The 21,999-nt window shown below is 30.2% G+C and overlaps 2 protein-coding genes across 3 annotated transcripts in view; both read left to right on the top strand.

Annotated features, from left to right (window-relative positions):
- Positions 1-15,662, top strand: part of stg (string) — a 306,094-nt gene extending 290,432 nt beyond the window's left edge. The window contains exons 1-2 of one of the 2 annotated variants that reach the window (XM_065498138.1): positions 11,914-12,125; positions 13,282-15,662. In XM_065498138.1, coding sequence (XP_065354210.1) covers positions 12,070-12,125; positions 13,282-14,755 — 1,530 coding nt within the window. In that variant the 5' untranslated portion in view covers positions 11,914-12,069 and the 3' untranslated portion in view covers positions 14,756-15,662. Of the gene's footprint in view, positions 1-11,913; positions 12,126-13,281 lie in introns of those variants that run through there. The other variant, XM_065498137.1, reaches the window with a different exon arrangement.
- Positions 15,663-17,424: 1,762 nt separating this feature from the next.
- Positions 17,425-20,489, top strand: Kots (Kotsubu). Its single transcript, XM_065498136.1, has 5 exons — positions 17,425-17,633; positions 17,694-19,248; positions 19,310-20,031; positions 20,089-20,288; positions 20,353-20,489. The coding sequence occupies exons 1-5, from the start codon at positions 17,500-17,502 to the stop codon at positions 20,472-20,474; spliced, it is 2,733 nt and encodes a 910-aa protein (XP_065354208.1). The 5' UTR covers positions 17,425-17,499; the 3' UTR covers positions 20,475-20,489.
- Positions 20,490-21,999: the final 1,510 nt, after the last annotated feature.

The following is a 21,999-nucleotide window of genomic DNA, read 5'->3' as shown; positions in this document are numbered from 1 at the left end:
AGATACTCTCGTCTCTATGTGAGACTAAACTGTCCCCTGGCTATGTTATTTTAGATTTTCTCATCACTTTATTTTTCATTTACATTTTTTCTATTTTGATTCCTTTCTCAAGGCTTGGCAAGGATGTGACTGCCGACATGTTTTCCATATTTAACTAAATTTATTAGATCTTATGAATTTATAAATATTTGGATGCTTTTATTACTTGCAGCGACAGATTTTTTTTAACATTTACATAATTTTTTTAAAGATGTAAAAAAGAAATCGCCAGCTTTCTTTTTTGCATTTGAAATTTATATTACAAAATATTCAGTAGAATGAAATGTTAATTTTAATGTTTTTCAATATTAAATTAATAATTTTCCAAAGTTTCGTATAATTTATCAATACACTCCTTTTAATTAAAAGGCTGGATAAGTAACAAAATCAAAATTTTGGAAAAAACAGCGACTTGAAAGTTTTTAAAAATCTTTAAAACATATGAATTTTATAAAGGTATACCAGCAAAAACTGGCATTACACATTGGTATTTTGACCAATTTCTTTAAAACCGTGCTTTCATTGAGTCCAAGATCTTACCACAATCGCTTACAAATAGTTAGTTAAATAAGCAATTACCATGTTCACTTACAAATATAGACTTCAAACAATTATTACTTTGATGTCCCCGAAATGACTACATAATGTAAGAACTACCTACATATATAATAATTAATTTATTTATTTTAAGGAGGAAATAGCATAGTTTTTCTTGACATTTTATATTATTCCTATAACTTTGATTTTAAAATAGATATTAAAATATTTTAAATCAATTTCGAGTAGATTTGAATCAATAAAAATGTAATCATTCAATGGATTAATAATTTTTTTCAGAATTTCGTAAGTCATCTCATAAACAATTACTTATATTTCAGATTATATTTAAGCCATTACTACTACTGCTTCTTAGTAATGCAGATGGCATGTAGTTGTCATTGAAATGTAAGTCGTTCAGTAAATGCATTACCATTTTTACTGGGACCCTACACTATTTGAGGCCAAGAACGAATCAAGCCAATTTTCGATACTCTGTTCTGAAGTAAAGCATATCTCAGAGACAGCGTTATGCATCGATCGAAACAGTAGTAGTAGGGGCAAGGTCAGGACTATAAGGTGGGTGAGGCAAAACTTCCCAACCTCTTCGTTCTGAATACTTAGATTTCAGCAGTTCACACACGCAGAGAAAAAAATATAGTTTGGCATGTTTACTGTAACCATTTCAATATTGTTTTCAATAAGTTTTTTAACAATATTATAGTCACAGCAACTATTTACATGATTGTGGTAACCATAATATGGTTAATTTACGATTCACATGATTGTATCAACCATATATATGGTTGCAGTAAACAAGTATATGTTTGTGATAACCTTATTTATGATGAATAATTTTATCATAATGTGTTGTTCTCAGATTATGATATCTATAAGCCGAGAGCAACATAATATGGTAAGTCCTTCATCATATAAATGGTTGTCACAAACATATACTTGTTTACTGTAACCATACATATGGTTGATACAATCATATGAATCATAAATTAACCATATTATGGTTACCACAATCATGTAAATAGTAGCTGTGACTATAATATTGTTAAAAATATTGTAACAATATTGAAATGGTTACAGTAAACACGCACAACTATATTTTTTCTGTGCGTGTAATTGACCCTTTTGGTCCCATCAAATACAGAGCGCAAATCCTTAGCGCAATTGATTTTGGTATCGATTCGGCTGGTTGGCCAGGCGATACGACCTCTTACGCTTCGGTTTATCGTAATGGATACATTTTTTATTGCAAGTAATGATTTGGTGTAAAAATGATTTTCTTTTATAGCGTTCAAGCTGCATTTCAGACAAGATTCGTATGGTACCCAATTTCTATGCCTTTGGATGAATCCTGATGCTTGCGAACCTTTTGAAATTGTTGATTGAGTAGCTCCCACTGTTTTTGCTAGCTCTTATTGAGTTTGACACAACAATCTTCATGGAGTAATGCCTGTAATACTTGGTCTTCAAACTTTTTTTGCTGGCCTGAGATATCTTTGTCTTCTGTGTCACTTATGAACCGCACAAACCATCTCACTTATAGTATGGAAGTGTGCCTTACTTATATGCTATTTCCATTTATGAACTGATCTCCATTGAAATTAGATTTCTTTCTATATTAAACTTATTTTTGTTAAATTTTATTTTAATTCCAACATGTCTATGATATTTGCGCTCATTAAAGTTATGGACCGATCGCCATGAAATTAGGATGCTGAGTGATATTGTCAATTATGAATTGATCCGCACAATAGATTTAGAAGTGATTTAATTTAATATAAAACTTATTTGTGTAATAATGGACCGATATGAACCATATTCAATAGGTTTCGTTCTTAGGCCTCGAAATATGTATTTTGAAAATTGTGACCTGTTCTTTGCTCACAAGGTTTACATGCTAGTCAGACCAACGGACATCGCTAAATCAACTCAGAAAGTGACTCTGAGTCGATTGGTTACTTTAAGGTTAATGTTTGATTAATATTTTTGGGCGTTACAAACACCTGCACAAACGCATAATACCCTCTCCTCTATGCTGGTGTAGGGTATAAAAAGTATTATATATGGTTAGTGGGTTTTAACATCGAATGTATCACTTTTATATATGATAGTTATAGCAATAGTTCTTTAGTTCTACTAAAGCTTTAAAATATTAATTTAACTGAAATATGTACTACGATTACAACATGAAAACCAAATAAGTCAGTGCAAAATTCTCACATTCCTCTCTGTGTGTATGTACGAGTTTTAAAACTGATAACAAAGCAAATATCTACTAATGCAGGCATTGCGCGCCAAGATTTAAATTTTTTTTCAACAAACAAAACTAAGAAATTTCTTGTTTTTTTAAGGAAGTGGTATACGTGACGTGAGTTCTGAAAAGAATTTAGATATTCTTTAAAAAATAATAAAAAAAAATTTATTAAAATTGTTGATGTTTGCAGTTAAAATAAGACAATATAAGAAAATTTTAAAATTTTACAAAATATTTTCATAATTAAACTGGAAACATATTATGATGCTAAAGCTTTGTTGTTAGCTTTAAGAAATAGGGGGAGGAGGAATTTAATTTTCACAAAAATCTTAAAATGTATGAGAAAAAATATTTATTAATTATGTATATTTCGGTTGTTTGAAATACTAGCTGTGATAATTATATTGTTATTATTGTTATTTTCCGGAAGTAGTGAGGGAGTACAATATAAAAGAAACATCATCATCAGCAACAGCCAAAAGCGGGTACATTTGTGTCTGGAGGTTTTTCTGTTAGTTGAGTGAGTTCTTTTCTTTTCCATTATTCCATGCCATTCAGACTTTAATTCTTTCATAAATTTAATTTGTGTATAACAATTCAATTGTGAAGCAGTAACACACAAAATCTCTTCATTTTAAATTGTTAAAGCTTCATTCTATTGTATTTATTATTATTATTATTTTATTTTTCAATTAGATGAAGTCTTTAGATCTGCTGCTGCTGATACCCCTGCCACTACTGCACTGGACTAGCGCACTGACAAACCCAATGACTGACGGACTGACCTATGACTTGATACAATTGATTTTGTTTTTCGTTTATGAAATCTTTTCTTTTTTTTTTCTCAGTGATTGGTTTTCTCTGAAGCTAAATTTCATTGATAAAATTGTGTATCGTTTAAACTGACTTGATAATGTTATTTAAACATTTAAATGTTCTTTCTCCCCCTTCTCTCAGTATCTTGGCTATCTGAATGTTGTTTTTTGTGGCGTTTCTTTTGTTCATTGATTGTCGTGTATGAACTATTTCGAATGAATCGTTTATTTTGACATTTATATGCGATTTCAATGAAATTAATGAACAAAATTTGAAATACATAACATGATGTGTAGTATGAACTTGAGCGAACAGGAAACACCCTACAATATACCATATTAAATGTTGGTAAAGTATTCGCAGTGATTCCGATGTGTTAATAAGGAGTTATATTCAGTTATATTCCAGAATCACAAGTGATTCTGCATGTAAAAGTCACCAGGTGATGATACATATTTAATATTTACGATGCCATAACATTAATTGCACAATTCGAATGTGTCCTAGATTTTTTCATTACTAAAAGAATTACGATAGAAGATATAGAAAAATTACGATTTAAATAACTAAAATTTATTAAAAAAACAAATTGAAATTTTAAGTTCTCAAAGGGATATTTAAAATTAAAACATTTAGGGAAAATAATTAAAATAACACTGCTTTGAATTTGTTTATATACATTCTGAATTGAAAATGTTCTCTTTCGAAACGAATTCAAAAGTTTTCCCTATTTAACTTATTCAGACATCTTAAATATTTTAATAAAAGTAAAAACATTATTGAATTTTGAATGATTATGTTAACAAATTTACTAATTTAGTATTAGAAAATTTATTATTTCTTAAGAATGGAAAAATCACTAACTTATTCTCCACATCCAATATAAATTTGAAATCATTCATTGTTTTTTTGTTATTTTGCTATCTCAAAGTAAATTTGTTTGATAAAATATGTGCTAACTTTCATAGTAATTTTACAGTATTTTTTTAATGAATGATCATTATAAATTTCTATTCCTTTTATTCGATATCGAATAACGGAATATCAAAAATTCGCCCGTTCTCATAAGTATTCACTCGTACACCAAAACAAAAATTGGTGCCCTTCTTAAAAAAATTGGATATTTTTAATTTAATGCAAGTTTTTTTTTAAATATGGGAGTTTTTATTTTTTTATGGACAAAATGGGCCAATTCTAACAAATGTTTCGATATTAAAAGTGTTATTAAAGCAATGACTTATTTATAAGCGGCTGTTGTAAGTAGTTGTCCCCAATGACAGCACCGTGTTAAAATGTTATTGTGTCAGTAGTAGCATTTTGACTCATTACTTGGTAATTAATATTTTTGTTAAGTCATTTTATGTACTATATACGACGTCTTGTTAATGAAATATCCACTGATTTTATTCAACTGATGTTCCCTAAAGTTTAAAAATTCTAAACCAATTCCACTGTTGGACAGAAATAAACACTTGACAAAATTTCTTGAAACTAATCTTCGTCACCTAAATTGCAAAACAACGTATCATCAAAAAATTCAAAATTGATTTCGATTTACTAGATCATATTACATATTTGTGCAAAATTTTAAACTTTTACTATCAAAAATAACCAAGTTATAACCAAAATTTAAACTAAAGTATCATCAATTACATGATTTTCTTAAATAAAATAACGTATGCGCTTTGAGTAATTAATTAATAAATCGTTTTTACCTTATTTTAGGTAATATCCTAATCTTTTTTAATAAATTTGTTGCAGTCTTTTTCAAAATTTATTATTATATTGATGATACGTTTTTTTGTTTCCGAAAACAACAATTCAAAAAAACGTAAGACACATAGCATAACGTGTACTTTGAAAAAAGTTTTTTTTGTATAAATTATAATTCTAGTTTCAATGTAATTCAGATTTGAATATTTTTGTTTCAATATCTCAAGTAGTTTTCATTTTATACCGTTTTTTGCTTCTCCTATAAACTTATGAAAAGTTATGTTACGTTATTTTGCATTTTAGATGACGTTTTGAAATATTTTGTAATGACTGCACTGATTTTACAATACTAAAAGATGTAATATACGTTTTTATCCATAATCGTATAATAAATAAAAAAATATTTCTAAATATTTTTCAAATCGGTATTAAACACTTGTTGAATACTTTTTTTTTAAATGAACGTATTATGTAAGCCCTCACTCAGTGCTCTTGTACTAAACTGTAGGGTATACAAAACTACGATATGAAAGGGCAAAAATCACTAGACATGTTCTTGGCTCAACCGCTAGTGAAAGAATGAAAGATAAGTGTAAAATTTAAGATTTTTCTAATCTTGAAGCCCACTCACACACACACATCCCCTCACAGATATTAGATTTTCCAATGGTCTACTAGTTATTTAACTAATTAAAAGGAAAAAATATCTCAGTTCATGTATTTACTCTTGGTTTTCTTCATGCATTGCACAGATTTCATTTCTTTAAATTTTTTTTCTTCTTTTTTTTGGCGCAATTTCCTTCAGTCTTCTTGCACTTGGTTGATAGTTCGCCTCTAACATGACATTTGTTTGCTAGTCCTTGTTGCTTCGTGTTGTTGCACTTTGTATATGCAGTTGTGTGTAGCTGTGTGTGAGTGTTTGTGAAAACCCTATAGAGACTTCACACCCCTCCTAGTGTTGTTAGATTCTTCGGATGGTTTGTCTTCTTGTAGTCCTTTAAACATATTGCTTTACGAAATTTTGCGCGCGCTATTCATTAGGTCCTTTTTTTGCTTCTTGTTTTTTCCTTCTTGTACTTTTTTCCCTGTGAATCCTCGTGTCATCTACACAGGCACACTTTGTATGTTGTCTGGTCTTTTTCTCTGATTGTATTGTGGTGATTTTATCCTGTTCTTTCTTTCCTTCTTAAACAGTTAGAACAAATCATGACACGAGATTTTTGTTGGTATTTCTTGTTGTTATTGTTATTTGTGTATGTGTGTGCGAAGATCCTACTTTTTTCCAATCAGCTGATTCAAGGTTGTCCTTTTTTTGGTTGTTTTTTGTTTGTGTAATATTTTGAGCACTGAGATTTTTGAATTTTTTTTTACTTCTTCCAGGTATCTTCAATTTGTTTTCGTAGTTGCTTACTACGTATTCTCTCTTATGTATTTCATGTATTTTATTTCTCCTTGCTTTTCTTATTAGTTAGTTTTTTATTTTTAATTTAGTATTTTTCTTGAGTAAAATATATACATACTTAAAATCGTGTAATGTGAGTCCCCAACTTGTTGCACACGTATTCTTACAGCTTTAATCTCCATGCAAGTGCCTGTAGAAAGTCAGCTCTTGCTTCAACTCAAATATGGTTTTTAAAGGAGAACAATGAAATAGAACCCGTACTACAAATTTAGCAGGGAAATTTTTGTTATGGAATCCTAGAGCACAACTGACGTTATTGAGAGCTAGGATCATGGCTATTATTAGTAATTAGGAATATGTTTGTGACAATCATGTCCTTAATAAATCATTACATAATAATATGTTGCTCTCTGGTTATGATAACCATAATCTGAGAGCAGTATTTTATGCAATAATCCTTCATCATATAAACGATTGCCACAAACATATACTTAATTACTACAACTTATTATGTTTACCGCAATCATATTATTATTATTATAATTACAGTATTGTTGAATATCTTGTTTTTGGCGATTTATACAACATTTTCGAATATTTAACTATTTTATGTTAAACAATTTTTGTTGAGGCAACATAATCTGTCGACAGAAAGTCAGTTGTTCGCTGCAATTTAGTTATTTTACAATAACTACAACAGAAAATTACAGTTGATTCACAACAAGTTGGGTTGAAACTTGTTTTGTTTTGTTTTTTTATATTTTATATGTTTTATTCACATACTTATTTTAATGTGGGCTTCGAACTTAATCAATAAATTTGCAATTAAAATACATAAATGTGTGACATATCGTTGCCTTTGCTGTCGTCGTTGCTGTCTGCAGTGGTGTTAACAGCTCTGCTGTTTCTCAAAATTTATTGTATTATTTAGTATTTTACATATTTGCAACATTAATTTTATTCTCTTGTGGATCCTCTGCTTATTATAATAATCCCCCCAACACGAAGATATTATAAATACAAAGTTTAATTGTTTGTTTTTTTTTGCACACAATCCAAGCACAGACCAATATTTTAATTTTTAATTAAAACCCCCTTTTGTCGTAGCATTTAGAAAAAATCAGCAAACATTAAGTGGAACCTACTAATTATTGGATTTTTCGTCACACATTTTACAGTCGTACTATATCTGAATTTTTGAGTTTATTCTTTGTTTCAATAAGTGAAAACAAATACTGAGTATCTAAGTATGTAGTTATTGGAATGTCCCCTAAAAGAAGATTGCTGATGTACCCAACTAAAATTATAGTATGGTCCCTCCTAATATTTGGATACATTTTGTTTTAAATATTAAACTAATGATTACCATAAAAACCTTAGAATTTAGAATTGAAAATAAAATGTCCACATTCGATCGTATTAAATTATGACAATTTTGATTTTGTTAATCACTTTAACACACAGACATTTTTAGCAAATAAAATCTTCATCTCAAATAAATTTATACGCATATACATAATAAAATATTAAATAAAGTGCTCCACTACCACATAACTTGTTTATTTCAAGTATTTTATTAAGTATATTCACCATCCAACCAACCTCCCATTGTCGTTCAAATGAACAAAAAAAAATACAAAAATCCTTTGTTATTCTATAAAGTTTGCCGCCTTTTTCTTTTCATAAAAATTAAACTTTTAGCAGAGATTCAGATTGTGTCCATACACACACATACGAGTACATTCATATATAAATACACAGTATTGGTTAAAATAATAGCAGCACAGAACCTTAAATAATTCACATGTTTTATTTATATAGTAATTTAAATTAACATAAAATTGTTAATTGAATTCCATTTCATCTATGTGTAAACATTTCTTTAAGAAATATTCACAATTGAAATATAGTTTTGTCTGTGTATATATTCAGCCCAATTATGAATAAAAATTCCCCGGGAGTTTTTCCCCTTTTCTCATTTTTCCTATTCAAATTCGTAATTGGGCTGAATGTATACACAGACAAAACTATATTTCAATTCAAATATTATTCACATATTGAAGTAGTTTCAATTAATTGAATCAAATATTCATGTGCTCAAAAACAAAATGTTCTGATATTTTCTACTGAATTTTAAGTTTTTATTTTGATAATTTGGATAATTGAATACACAATTTTCGTAACTGAAAATACAAAAATAAAAATAATAGCACCAACGTAAGAAATTGTGAAAAAAAGAGAATATTTATGTGTCCGTTTTTAAAACTTGAGTTATAATTGGGGTATTCACACGGTCTACTATTTCGTTATATTGTCATAATATATTATGATAGTTTAATCAAATTTTAGTTGAGTTTCAAACAAAGAAGTTATAAACTAATAAGACTATTTGAACTATGTTTACTGTTTTGTCATAAAATAATACTTTTATTTGTTTAAAACACAACAACAACTATTATAATATATTAGGACATTATGACAATATGACTAATAGCAGACCGTGTGAATACCCCAAATATGAATATATTTACATCGTATAAAGAAAAGAAAAAATGCTTTCCAATAAAAATATAAATTTTATTATTGCCTTTAATCATTTGTTATCTACGTTGGTCAATATGATCTCCAAGTGACGACTAAATTAAGAACAATTTCACCAATAACAATAAAACATGATCTATCAAAAGTTAAATGTTTTACATACAATTAGCAAAACAGTTATTAAAGAAATAATTTAAAAAATATTGTATTCTTTGAGCAGGCTCTGTAGATTGTCCTCTAAATCCAATTGCCACCATCTGTGTACACTAAGATGAATAAAACATAGATATTCTAAATTTATGGTTTGATCATGGTTTTCCCGATACAAATCAAAGAAATTAAGATCTTTGGAACTATACATTGATATAAATGCGGGTCGTGGCACAGGATGCGATATCCCCACACTTAATTTTATTGAAAATAGATGACTAAATGTACAGAAACAGAATTTTGGAATTTTTGTGGATAGGCGTAGGACAAGCTATCCTTAAAAATACAAAAACAAAAGACAGTTTTACGTAATTTAACAATTTGAATGTCGTGGTGCTATTATTTAGACCGCGACTGTATTTATATTTGCACACATGCGCATATATAAGAGCCACTAGCATAACAAGAGCTCCATTGTGTGCTGAAGAAGAATTTCTTTGTTCACATACGAAGAAGAACAAACGATAGCTACAATAACAAAAAAGTTGAAAAAACAACAAAAAAAAAGTATGAGGACAATATACATAATTCCTTTGCCGGTTACCTGAGCTCCACTTTAGCAATTTTTTCCTACTCCCCATCAGAGTTGTCAATTTTTCAAAAAATACTACTACAGGTTTATAAAAAAAAGGGCCAAATGTTTATAAAAAGAAAAACATAATACTAATGTAGTTGGACAATTAATACAATATTAATATTTAGCTAAAAAAAAACACTTTAACTGTGACCGCATCTACATTTCATTGAGAATAAGGAGAGTTAATTTTGTTAATATTTTGACATGACCCAATCGCCAGATACTATAAAAACCTTAACACACGCAAAATATATACAATTGAACACCCTGCTCCCCTTTCCATTTGATATTTTTGTATATATGTACATTAATATGTACATACATATGTATGTATGTATGTTTGCTCTCTGAGAGTATTTTTCGTACACTTAAATTTGTTTATCTTTTTATTATTTTTTGTTTTTGCATTGTTTGGGAGCTTGGAGCTATAAAAGCTTGCGCGCCAAAATTAAGTTTGGCATTCGATATACAGCCTCCAAAGTGAATAGAAAACGGATTGCAGAACAATTACTAAATTATAGTTTTCGAGTTTAAATAAAAAAAAATACGTAATATTTTCATTAAAATATAAAATAAAGTAAATAATAAATAGTTATTCCTAATATTTTCTATATGTATGTACGTGTTTTTGGGCCCCACCTAATCATGGAAATTTTCGATGAAGTTTACATATTTAGAAAAGGGTTCCCCTACCGAGTTAAATTCTTTTAAAGTAATTAACGACTAAAAAATACATATTCCTATGTATAAATATCTTGTGATGGGTCACATAATAAAAAATTACCTAGCAAACAAGTCATGATCATATACAATATTTTTTCTTAGTTTTAATAATGGTCTCCTTTGCCTTGGCTCAGCTGATGACTTGCTGAGATTTCTTCTATGTTGTTTAGGCTGTCTTTGCCTAAAAGGTAGAGATTTGAAAAAATAAGAAAAGAATTTAATAAGACCCCCGGTGTAGCTTGAAAACAACAAAAACAACACCTCGAAAATTCTTGTTGTATTTATTCCGGTTTGTTTTATATTTAATTTCTCCTATTTTTTAAAGTTTCTCTGTTATACACTTGTTCTCTTTGACAAGGAATGGAAAAACATTGAAAGGATTCTTCTCTTGCTCGAAAAGTAAATCTCATCAAAAATTGTACAATAACAAAAATCATATGTTCTTGTTATTGGTATTTTTGTTTAATTCATTTTAAGATCTCTTTTAGTTTTTTTTCAGTTTTCTTCTTTTACTGCTTATTTTTTTAAATATTTTAGTATGTAGTTGCTGTTGTATTGTTTCTATAAGATTGTTTAATTTTCTTGTATGCTTGTATTGTTGTTGTGTTTTTGTATCTCAAGATCCTTTACAGTATTGCTTTCTCATTTGTATGTCGTGCGTTCTCTTTTTTCATTTACTACCCAGCTGATTTCGATAATGTTGTTTTTGTTGTGCTAGCCACCTCTGCTTTGTGTTAGCAGAGAGATTTTGTTGTTGCTGTTCGATTTCTGCTTCTGGTGGTGGGTTTTGAGCAGGAATATAACGTTTGCGCTGCAGATATTTTGAACGTTGACGTCGTGTATATAAACTCGGTGTTCTTCAAGATAGTCAGTCATTCGAGTTCTACTCTTCTCCTCGTCATCGCATAGTAACAGCAGTAAAGCAGCAATTGCTTTAAATTACTACTGCTTACAAATAAAATTAAAACAAATAATTGGAATATTATAAACTAAAAAATTATTTAATTTGTACTTAACAACTAAAAGTCAAAAGAAACAAATTTTGCAATATGAACATTAATTATTAAAAAAAAGACATTTTAACCAAAAAACAAAATATCTACCATTTAAACAAAAATTTTTCGCAAACAAATTCAAAATTAGTGCATTAACAAAAACCCAAGTGTAAAAATTGTGTTTTAGCAATTTTTTTAACAAAAACAATATTTCAACTCTTAACACACACAACATTCTTTCAAAATGATGTGGGAATCAATCATTGAAGAATCTGGAGATATTGCCATGGATTGCCAAAGGTAATTTAACAACTTTATGCTTTTGGTGTTATAACAAAAAAAAAAATTTTATTTTTGCAAAACTGTGGATTACCTGCAAAATAAAAACACATTGAAAGAATGTTTGCAAGAAGTGAACTTGAACTGTGATTTTTTAAAATTAAATTTCTTGAATTCTTTTTCTACCACAACCTTCAAATGAAAGCAAAAGTTTATTGAAAATAAAAGCTTTCGCCCATTCGCTGTGCTCTATACTAAAGGGGAGCTTTACTCATTTTTATCTGTTTTGTTTTGGGGAATTCATTCATAAACATTAAACAACAAAAGAAAAACAAAAATTAAAAAAAAACGAACCGGTGTAACATTTTAGCGCACCGTTGTTTTATCACAGTTTCGACCTGACCCAATAATCATGTTGGTTCTTGTTGTTGTTTTTCTTGTGTCTTCTTGGCCAACATTCAGTCAGCCAACAAAGCGTAACATTTTCATGTTAACAGGCAGCTGCCTTACAAAATGTTCCTCTTTTTTAACTTCTTGCTTCAGCAATTTTTTGTTTCTTAGTCACACAAAAATACTTCCTTTGAAGGAAGACTTTCCTTCGAAATAAAACTAAAAAAATGTTTTGTTTACATTCTGTACAAGTTCAGTCGCAGGCAAACATCTGCATTATATTGTTTAGTTCCCATAACACGTTCTACATATATAGTTTGTGTGTTATTGAAAACCCCTAGTAATTTTATTTTTTCTAATTTAGAAAAAAATTCCAATTCCAAAATTACTCTTCAAAACACCATGTGCTATATACATAAGTAAACTAAAGTACAAAATTGTTTTTGTATATTTTGTAATACGCCAACCAAACACCAGCCAACAGCCAACAACCCTCCACAGAATAAAATAATAAAATTTCTAGATGAGTTTAATGAACCTTCACACTCACACACACACTCACACACTTCTAGTCAGAGCAGTGTAATTGCTGAATTGAGTTACTCCTGCGCTATGATATTGTGTTCGTTCAGTAGTATTTCTACCCTCAACATGATTGTACAGTTTTCGGTTTTTATTTTGGAAGAGAATCCTCTTAGAATTTTACTGTAAATTGTCAATAAATTTTATATGAACATTTCTATTTAAACAATTTATTAATTTGTTTTATTTATTCTTTTCATTTTAGCTTTCAAATCCAACGTTCAGGACGTAATCCATCTTCTCGTCGTTTGAACTTAGATGCTTCCATGTCCGATATGGCAATGGAAGAATTGTCGTTCTACGATGATGATCATGTCGGTCAAAATCGTCATTTCACTGCCAGTCCCCAGTTTATGGGTCTTCTATCACCAGAGGGCTCTCCCCAACGTTTCCAAGTTGTTGAGAAATCAAAATTCTTGCAGTCTCGCAAGTTGACTACAAAAAATGTCAACCGTAGCACCGCACTTAGTACAAACACACCCTCCAAAGGATTCCGTCTTTTGCACAGTATGTCATCTACCGGGTCCATTGAATCATCCATGGATGATGAGTATATGGAATTCTTTGATATGGAAAATTTGGATCAACCCTCTCAATCAAACGGCTTAAATTTTCCCAGCGATTTGAGTTCTTTAATTTCGGGCCAAATCATTAAAAACTCTCCTGTTAAAACACCAGAAATGCGCAGACCTTCAGTAAGACGTTGCCTGAGCATGACTGAAAACAACCAATTCCAGCCAAAGACACCCGAAAATGTTAATGCCAGTACCACCTCCACCACCCCCTTCAATTCCCGCCTCAATGGCAATTGCTGCTTCAAGCGTCCAGAGCCACCATCCACCACCTGCTCGCCCATACAAACGAAACGCTACCGCGGTGCCGAAAAGGAGAATATCGATGGCTCGTTTACAGTCAACAGCAAAACCTCACCCGCCACTTCATCATCGTGCTCTTCTTTGACCAGCGCAACCACAACAACCCGCCCCACCTTACGCAAATGCATGTCTATGAATGATGCTGAAATCATGTCCGCCCTAAATCGTTCCGAAAGCACAGACGAACCCGATCTAATCGGTGATTTTAGTAGGCCATACGCTTTACCTCTCATCGAAGGACGCCATCGTGATCTCAAGTCAATTACCAGCCATACCGTAGCTCGCCTATTAAACGGTGACTTCAATGACAAAGTATCCAACTATAAAATCATTGACTGTCGTTATCCCTATGAGTACGAGGGTGGTCACATCGAAGGTGCCAAGAACTTATACACACAAGAGCAAATCATCGAAGAATTCTTGACCCAAAAAAAGACTGAACCACAACAAAGCAGCAATGAGGCATCGGGCATCAAACGCAATATCATCATATTCCACTGTGAATTCTCATCGGAACGCGGTCCCAAATTGTCCCGTTTCTTGCGCAACTTAGACCGTGAGCGCAACACTATGGCTTACCCCGCCTTGGATTATCCCGAAATCTATTTGTTGCACAATGGTTACAAAGAATTCTTCGAAACTCACGTTGAACACTGCACCCCTAATGCTTACCGCCCCATGTTGGAGCCATCGTACAATGAGGAATATCGTCATTTCCGTGCCAAGTCAAAGTCATGGAACGGTGATGGTTTGGGTGGTGCTACACAGCGTATCAAGAAATCTCGCTCAAGACTTATGGTTTAAAAATCAAACAGAATAGCATCAAATCAACTGCCTGCCCTTCAAAAAAAAAAAACAAATTTTTGTAAAAAGTATTGTCATTGTTATTGTCATTTTTAGTTATTATTTAATTATTATTATTCTTTTTGTTGATTTTTATGTTTTGACCCCTCGCCCTCCCACGCACAGACAACATTTGTATTTTTATTTTATAACAATTATTTTTTTGCTTTTTTTAAGTTATTGAATGTTAATGTTATCAATTTAAAATCCAGACATTTTTAAGAATCCAAAAAATTATTCACACACGCACTAATATTTAACAAAAGCAACAAAGGAAGCTTATTTAAACAAACAAATTGTCATTGAATACCCTTTAGTAGATTCTAAGAATTATTACTTATTATTTATTTTTTATAATTTAATTTAGTTAATTTATACATTCGTAGAACCCCTCTCTTATATTTTAGAACTTTTTATTTTTATCTATTATTTTTTTAGTTGAATTTGTGTATAGTTTAAAATTTTAAAATTGTAATTTATAAAAACAATCATTTTTAAATTGTGTGCATTATACTATAAATACGTATGTATGGCAGTCCGTCCGTCCGTGCAATCGACCTCTATCCAATCGTGGTCTCTTATCCCTGTTTCTAATTATAAAACAAAACAAAGAAGCAAGCTTAACAATTTATAATTTAAACAAAAAATTTTCGTAAAGTTGAAAACTTTTTACGCACAATTACGCTTATTTTTTATGTTAACTTTTATTTTTTATTTAATTTTAACTTTTTTATTTAAAGCAAAGCTTTTTTGTATCAAAAAATGCAATATAAAAAATTTTAAAAAAGTCAAATGAAAAAAAAAACAAAAAATCCAAAAAAAAACATTAAAAATTTTAAAAATAAAACAATATGTTATGAAATTAAAACCAACTGTATTTTTTCTATTCTTTTAATTATAAAAAAAATAATTAAACAATTTGCCAATTGTCTAAAATTCGTTGAATTTATACAGACTAATTACATATAATAAATGAACTTGAGTCAAATTAAAAATTTACTTTTAAATTATATAAACGAAATTACGTTAAAAATACATAATAATTGTATTTTACAGAAACAGTTCCTTAATCAAATCAATTAATCAATTGTTCAATTTTAATTACACAATTGGTTTAATTGGATAAAGCAAATAGTTAACAGATATTTTTTTAAATTTCCCCAAACAATTGCTTTCAAATAGAAACAAATAGTTAACAGATATTTTTTTAAATTTCCCCAAACAATTGCTTTCAAATAGAAACAAATACTCTAATTCACAATGAAATTTTGATTTATGAAATTTTGTTTTAAAATCATTTTATAAATTTCATAGTAAATTTTAAAATATAATTTCCCTTCACAGACAAAAGTTTCAACATATCGCACTTATTCAACAATTAAACTCAAAATTTTAAAATTTTGAGTTTAATTGTCAAAATTTTAAAACTGTTTGTGATTACATTTTAAGAGAATTTGAAAATCCGAATACATCATAGTAAGCAAATTCCATTTGAAAATATATTTACGTTGTTTTTCTTTAAATTTTTAGCAATTATTGAAAAATAAATCAATTTTTTGAGTTACTACCATTTTTCTGGAACATCGATATTTTTTTTGTATTATTTTATCAACAAAACAGTATCAACTCAAAGTACAACCAAATTTAAATAAAACAATTTGATTATATTTAACTTGAGGCTCAATTCAAAATAATACATTTTTTATGAAAATATACGATATACCTATTTCTATTTAAATTTTTGTATTAACTCAAAATAATACCTTTTTGTTGATACAAGGTAGTCACTAATTATTTTCGATGATAATACGTATTCATTACTTACAAGTAATTACTTGCATGTGGCAACGGGGGGTTAACAAATGTCAAAAAACCAAAATGAAAAATTAAACAAATAAGTATTTAAACTTAATATAGTGTAGATAATTGAACAGTGAGTGCTTTACTTATTTATGTAAACAATAAATATTTTGTTAATAAGCTTAGAATAAGTAGATATTTAAATATAAAAACAAGCTTTGACAGTTGATAGAACCAAAAAGCGAAAAAAAAGTTATCAGCTGTTTGACTGACTCCACCTTGTATAAATTCGCCTTGCTGCCTACTGAATTTAAGGGGACAGTGATTTTCGACACTTTCATACAAGTGAAGACAAATAGAGTTGCCAATAAATAGTTTTTGAAAAATTTATCATGGTAACACTTTATTGTTATTAATAAAAATAATAAAATTTGGTTTCAAGGTATATAAAAGGTTTATTTATCAAATTAGCTGTAATTTTCTTATATTTGTGGCATTTTGAAGACATCATTCTCCTTCGCTAACATTTACAAAATGAACTTTTAATTGCATGTGTAAACGCTTAAACAACTTGCAGACATTTCGATGTATTTTAGACATTTTCGATAATAATACGTATTCTGAACTTTCATGAATCTACTTGCATGTGTAAACGCAGCGTAATTGTTTATAAACTGTTCTATTATTTTTTTTAGATGTTCTATTACAAACGTATTACAATTAAATACAACTCTGATTATAAACATTCGCAATTTTGCAACACTGATTAACGGAACATTTTTTTATACTTTAACTGCCGTTATAATACTGACGCTTTCAATTGTTTGAGTTCTGAAGCACTTAAGCACGTTTTTGTCCGAGTTTTTTTTAAATCGTTTAAAAAATAGGATAGATTTACAATCGAAATGGATGAAGTAGTTTGTTCGAAATGTGGACAAGCTGCCCAATTTAAATGTGAACGCTGTTTGGAGCCTTATTGCAGTTCCCAGTGTCAAGTAAACGACTGGCAGGATCACAAATCAAAATGCTACAAGTTTCCGTAAGTTTTTTTTTCAATATTTCAGATTTCCTTCCATGTAAAATATTGTATTTATTGCAGAAATTTAGTACCTATAAATATGTTAAAGTCTGTATCAAGCAATATGCACTTGGATAGAACTGGAGGCAGTCAACGACGACCTTACGGATCTGCACACAATCTGAATGAAACTCGCCGTTCTAGTAATCCCGTTAATTGCAATAAGCCGAAACCAAAAAATTTGCTTAATGATGAAGACTTCACCATGGTTCCCAAAGCAGCACCTACTGCAGCTTCCACTGTGTCGGTTGTAAAACCACTTTCGGCAAAACCATGTACTTGGCGTGTACCATTTCCTCCCCCAGAGGGTTTTTTTGAGGCTATGATTCAATTTAAAGAAGAAGTGGAAATTGATAAACGTATTGTGTGGGTTACAGATATAAAATATGATAGTTCTCTACGTAAGCTTTTGGCTGAAATCAATCGTTCGATAAATCACAAATGTCCCTGTAATCCCGAGGATATATATGAGGGAGCTTTGGTAGCTGCACCTTTGGACAAAATGTTTTATCGAGCTGAGATTTTGGAAACCAGTCCCGAAGTCCAAAAGGCAACTGTTCGTTTGATAGATTACGGCAATGAACTTCGTGTTCCTTATTCCCAATTGTTTGCACCCATACCCATTATGTGCAACTTAAATGCTTATGCCTTACGTGTCTGTTTGCCTAATGATTACGGGCCTCTGGAAATTGAAAGTATTGTTACAATCAAAGTTGTGGGTGATAAAAATCCTGAAAATTACTATAATGTTGAGTGCAAATTGAAATCCATCCCTTTGCATTTACCTATCGAATTGTTAAACAAGGAGCCGGCTTTGAAAGTTGTCAAATGTTTTTCGGATGGTCGCAATGCTCTATTACGATTGTGTAATGTTGGAGGAGTTGACGATCAGGAATTCGATAGTCTTCTCAATTCGCCGCAAAGTATAAGTTTTGAATTCGATACATTGCCTAAAGTTGGTGCATTTGTAGCCGTCCGCACTCAGTTCGGATGGAAGCGAGCACGTCTCTTGGGTTTTTGTGAAAAGCTGCACCAGTATCTGGTTTATACAATTGATGAAGGTGTTATAACTCTTTCAACCCAAATTAAGAGAGTACCAGATGCGTTTGTCTCTCAACCTATTCGGGTTTTTGCTATATCAACAAATTCAACCGACTGCATGCTTTCCGAGGCCATGTTAACCACAGCAAAAGGCCTGACACTAGAGTTACTGCCTACAACAAGTTCAACTGTTAATACTGATTCTAAAACACAATTACCCTGTGGTTTGTTCGATGAGAAACGAAAGATAATGGACGTCGTAATAGCATCCGTTTTCACTGGTTCCCTAAGCGAATTGGGCCTCAAATTGTGGAACGAACGCATTCCCGAAGGTGGTACCGTTATTATCTCGCACGTTCTCACTTACAAAGAGGTATATGTAGCTTCGCAACAGAACTGCGAATATTCCAAAATACTGATGTCAGAGTATTCGAATTGTGTACCGTTTGCTACCAACGATACTATTGAAAAAAACGACATTGTCATCTGGTGTCAAAATGAGGAAGACAAATCGTCGCTATATTGTCGTGGACAGGTAATTAAATTATGTTTATATATTATTTATGTATTTTATTTTGTGATTTACATTTTATTAGATTATTGGATCTGAAGGTAACGAATTAAGGGTAATGAATATTGATAGTGGTTGTGAACAAATTATTGCTCACCGTTATCTACGTAAGCCCACACAACTTGTGTGTTCTTTGCCTGTACGCTGTTATCGGGTAATATTAATGTTTTTGGAAAGCATACCAACTCCTGTTGCTAATAACAAAGCCTTAGAGGCTCTAGAAACATGCATGCAAAATGCTGTCGAATTTGATATTACATATAGCGATAAAAATACTGTGGATTTACTCTTTCGTACCAAAGAAAAGCAATCGCTATGTAAAAAGTTACTGCCAATGGTGTTTGAACCAGCTACAACACAAACTCCAATCGCTGCAATCTCAGCAGTGCCAGAAAACACATCATTCCCATTGTCACCACCTAATACTCCACTTGCATGCAAACCTCCTAACACGGCCACAATGCAAATTCAAGCTACACAAGTTCCAGAAGCATTGGCTTGTGCTGCGACCATTAAGCAAAACGAAGTTTTTACAATGGATCATTTAGATGTGATACCTATTGTATGTGGTGAGAAAGTTCCATTATATGTTTTGGATCCAACCACCATACTTAACTTAGAAAGTCCATATATTACGGCATCAGACTACAACAATAAAGAATTTTTGGCAAAAATGGAACAATACTTACAAAAGGTTGCTGAGTATTGTAAAAGTGATAAAGCACCTAAAAACGGTTATGCCCCAAAGTAAGTTTCCAATATAGTTTACCATTCTTATTCATTATTTCTAATATTTCTTAACAGAAAAATGGAAATATGTTTATGCGTTTTTGCGGATGATGGTGAGTGGTATCGTGCGATGTGTGTAGATCACAAGCCAAATGATACCTATGTTGTCATGTTTTTGGATTACGGCAACATGTCGAAAGTAAACAAGAAGGACATTATGCCCATGATATCAGATCTAATGTTTCCTTCAAATGCCAATACGGTGTACGTGGAAGGTAGGTCATGTGAATAAATTAACATTCTAATTTTGGACTAATTGTGTATATATTTTTATTTTAGGTATTACTACCAAGGAACAAGGGATGGCATTTATAAAAAGTATTCAAATAAATCCCATTGTTTATGCCAAAGTTGATAGGATACATGGTGTTGATGCTTATATGGCAATGTTATGTACTTAACTTCCATATTAATTTCTAATTAATATACCTAACTTTTCTTATTTGTTTGAACGACACTGGTGGTCTTTCATTATTGATGTTTTTCAAATTGACTTGAAATGAATTCGTTTTTATGTTTTTATTCAATTTTGTATTTTTTGCTTTACAAAACGTGACTATAATTAGAAAATAATAAAATGTGAATTTTTTTTATAAGCCTCTGTTTTTTTAATAAATCTGTTTTTGTAGTTAATTAAACATTCGTTTAACTAAGTTTTGGGAAAAACTAAGAGCTGTTAATCAGAGTATTTTAAAATTAAATTATAAAGCAGATGTTACTAAAAAAAATATAAAGGATCTTTATCTGGCCTCTATCGGAATCGAAACACAACTTGTCGACTTGTGTTTGGCTTTAACAATATCTTTAATAATTTTGGAGTTCAACCGAATATTAGTTTAAAAATGGACATTATACCAGTATTCGGTCAAGATTTGATCTATGTATCGCGTAAAAAAAAATTCGAGAATATATTGAAAGCGTGCAATTATGAAAAAATGAAAGAGTGCATTTAAACGGAATCTACTAGATTTTTTTGAGAGCTAAACTAGCATATTATCCAATAATGGTTTTTGAGTACCCGCTAAGTATTTGCTCAAATAACTATCTTCTTTTTATAATAATAGTTGCTGAATTTATTTCCTTTTGTTTTCCAATAAAGGCTTATTTTTTAAGTTTTAGTTTTGCTATTATTACTTTTATTCATTATTTAATTGTAAAAATATTGTATTAATCGTATATGGCACAATGGGCCATCAATAGCTAATAATTTATACCTTAGCGTTGTAGTTTTAGAAATATGTAGTAAACAATTTAAAGAGGAATATAAATCAAAGCTGTGTATAAAAAAATGGTTTTCGAGTTTTCCAATGATTAAATTAATAACTAAAATTTTTGATGGAGTTATTTATTTTAGTATTTTACGTGCGTGTTAAGAATAAAGCTAAAATTAAAGGCGATTAGTTGAAAAAATATAGTGTAATTTTGTTCATAAACATCAAAGTTAAAATAAAATAGATATACATATTACAAAATTATGAAGAAACCATATTAGAATCATAATAAAGCAGATTAGTGTCTACGTAATATGCATATGATAAAAAAAAATTACCGAAATGAAATTTAACTGTCTTGGAAAACACTTGTCATTAAAATACATTACATATTTTGAAAATTTAACATTGTGGTGAAGAGTAGTTCATCAGTACATATATGAATTCTTTTAGTTTATACTTAGAGTATATCGTCACCTAAAATGCAAAATAACGTAACATCACTTTTCATAAGTTTATAGAAGATGCAAAAAACCATGATACAATAATTGTAGAAGGTAGAATTTATTTTCTACTGAGTATATAAAAAACGATATAAAATGAAAACTACTTGAGATGAGATATTGAAGCATTTTATAAAAAAAAACATTTTTTTTTCAAAGCACATTTTAAGATATTTGGCTTACGTTTTTTTTAATTGTTGTTTTCTGAAGCA

Source organism: Calliphora vicina, chromosome 1 (genome assembly GCF_958450345.1).
Source record: "Calliphora vicina chromosome 1, idCalVici1.1, whole genome shotgun sequence".
In the NCBI taxonomy this organism is placed as follows: Eukaryota; Metazoa; Arthropoda; class Insecta; order Diptera; family Calliphoridae; genus Calliphora; species Calliphora vicina.
The sequence above is the reverse complement of the archived record's forward strand: the minus strand, read 5'-3'. Positions and strand labels throughout refer to the sequence as shown.

Coding starts and splice junctions, on each gene's coding strand:
- Kots (XM_065498136.1), top strand. CDS start 17,500: ATGGATGAAGTAGTTTGTTCGAAATGTGGACAAGCTGCCCAATTTAAA. Junction 17,634..17,693: donor TCAAAATGCTACAAGTTTCC/GTAAGTTTTTTT, acceptor TATTTATTGCAG/AAATTTAGTACCTATAAATA. Junction 20,032..20,088: donor AAAAACGGTTATGCCCCAAA/GTAAGTTTCCAA, acceptor ATTTCTTAACAG/AAAAATGGAAATATGTTTAT.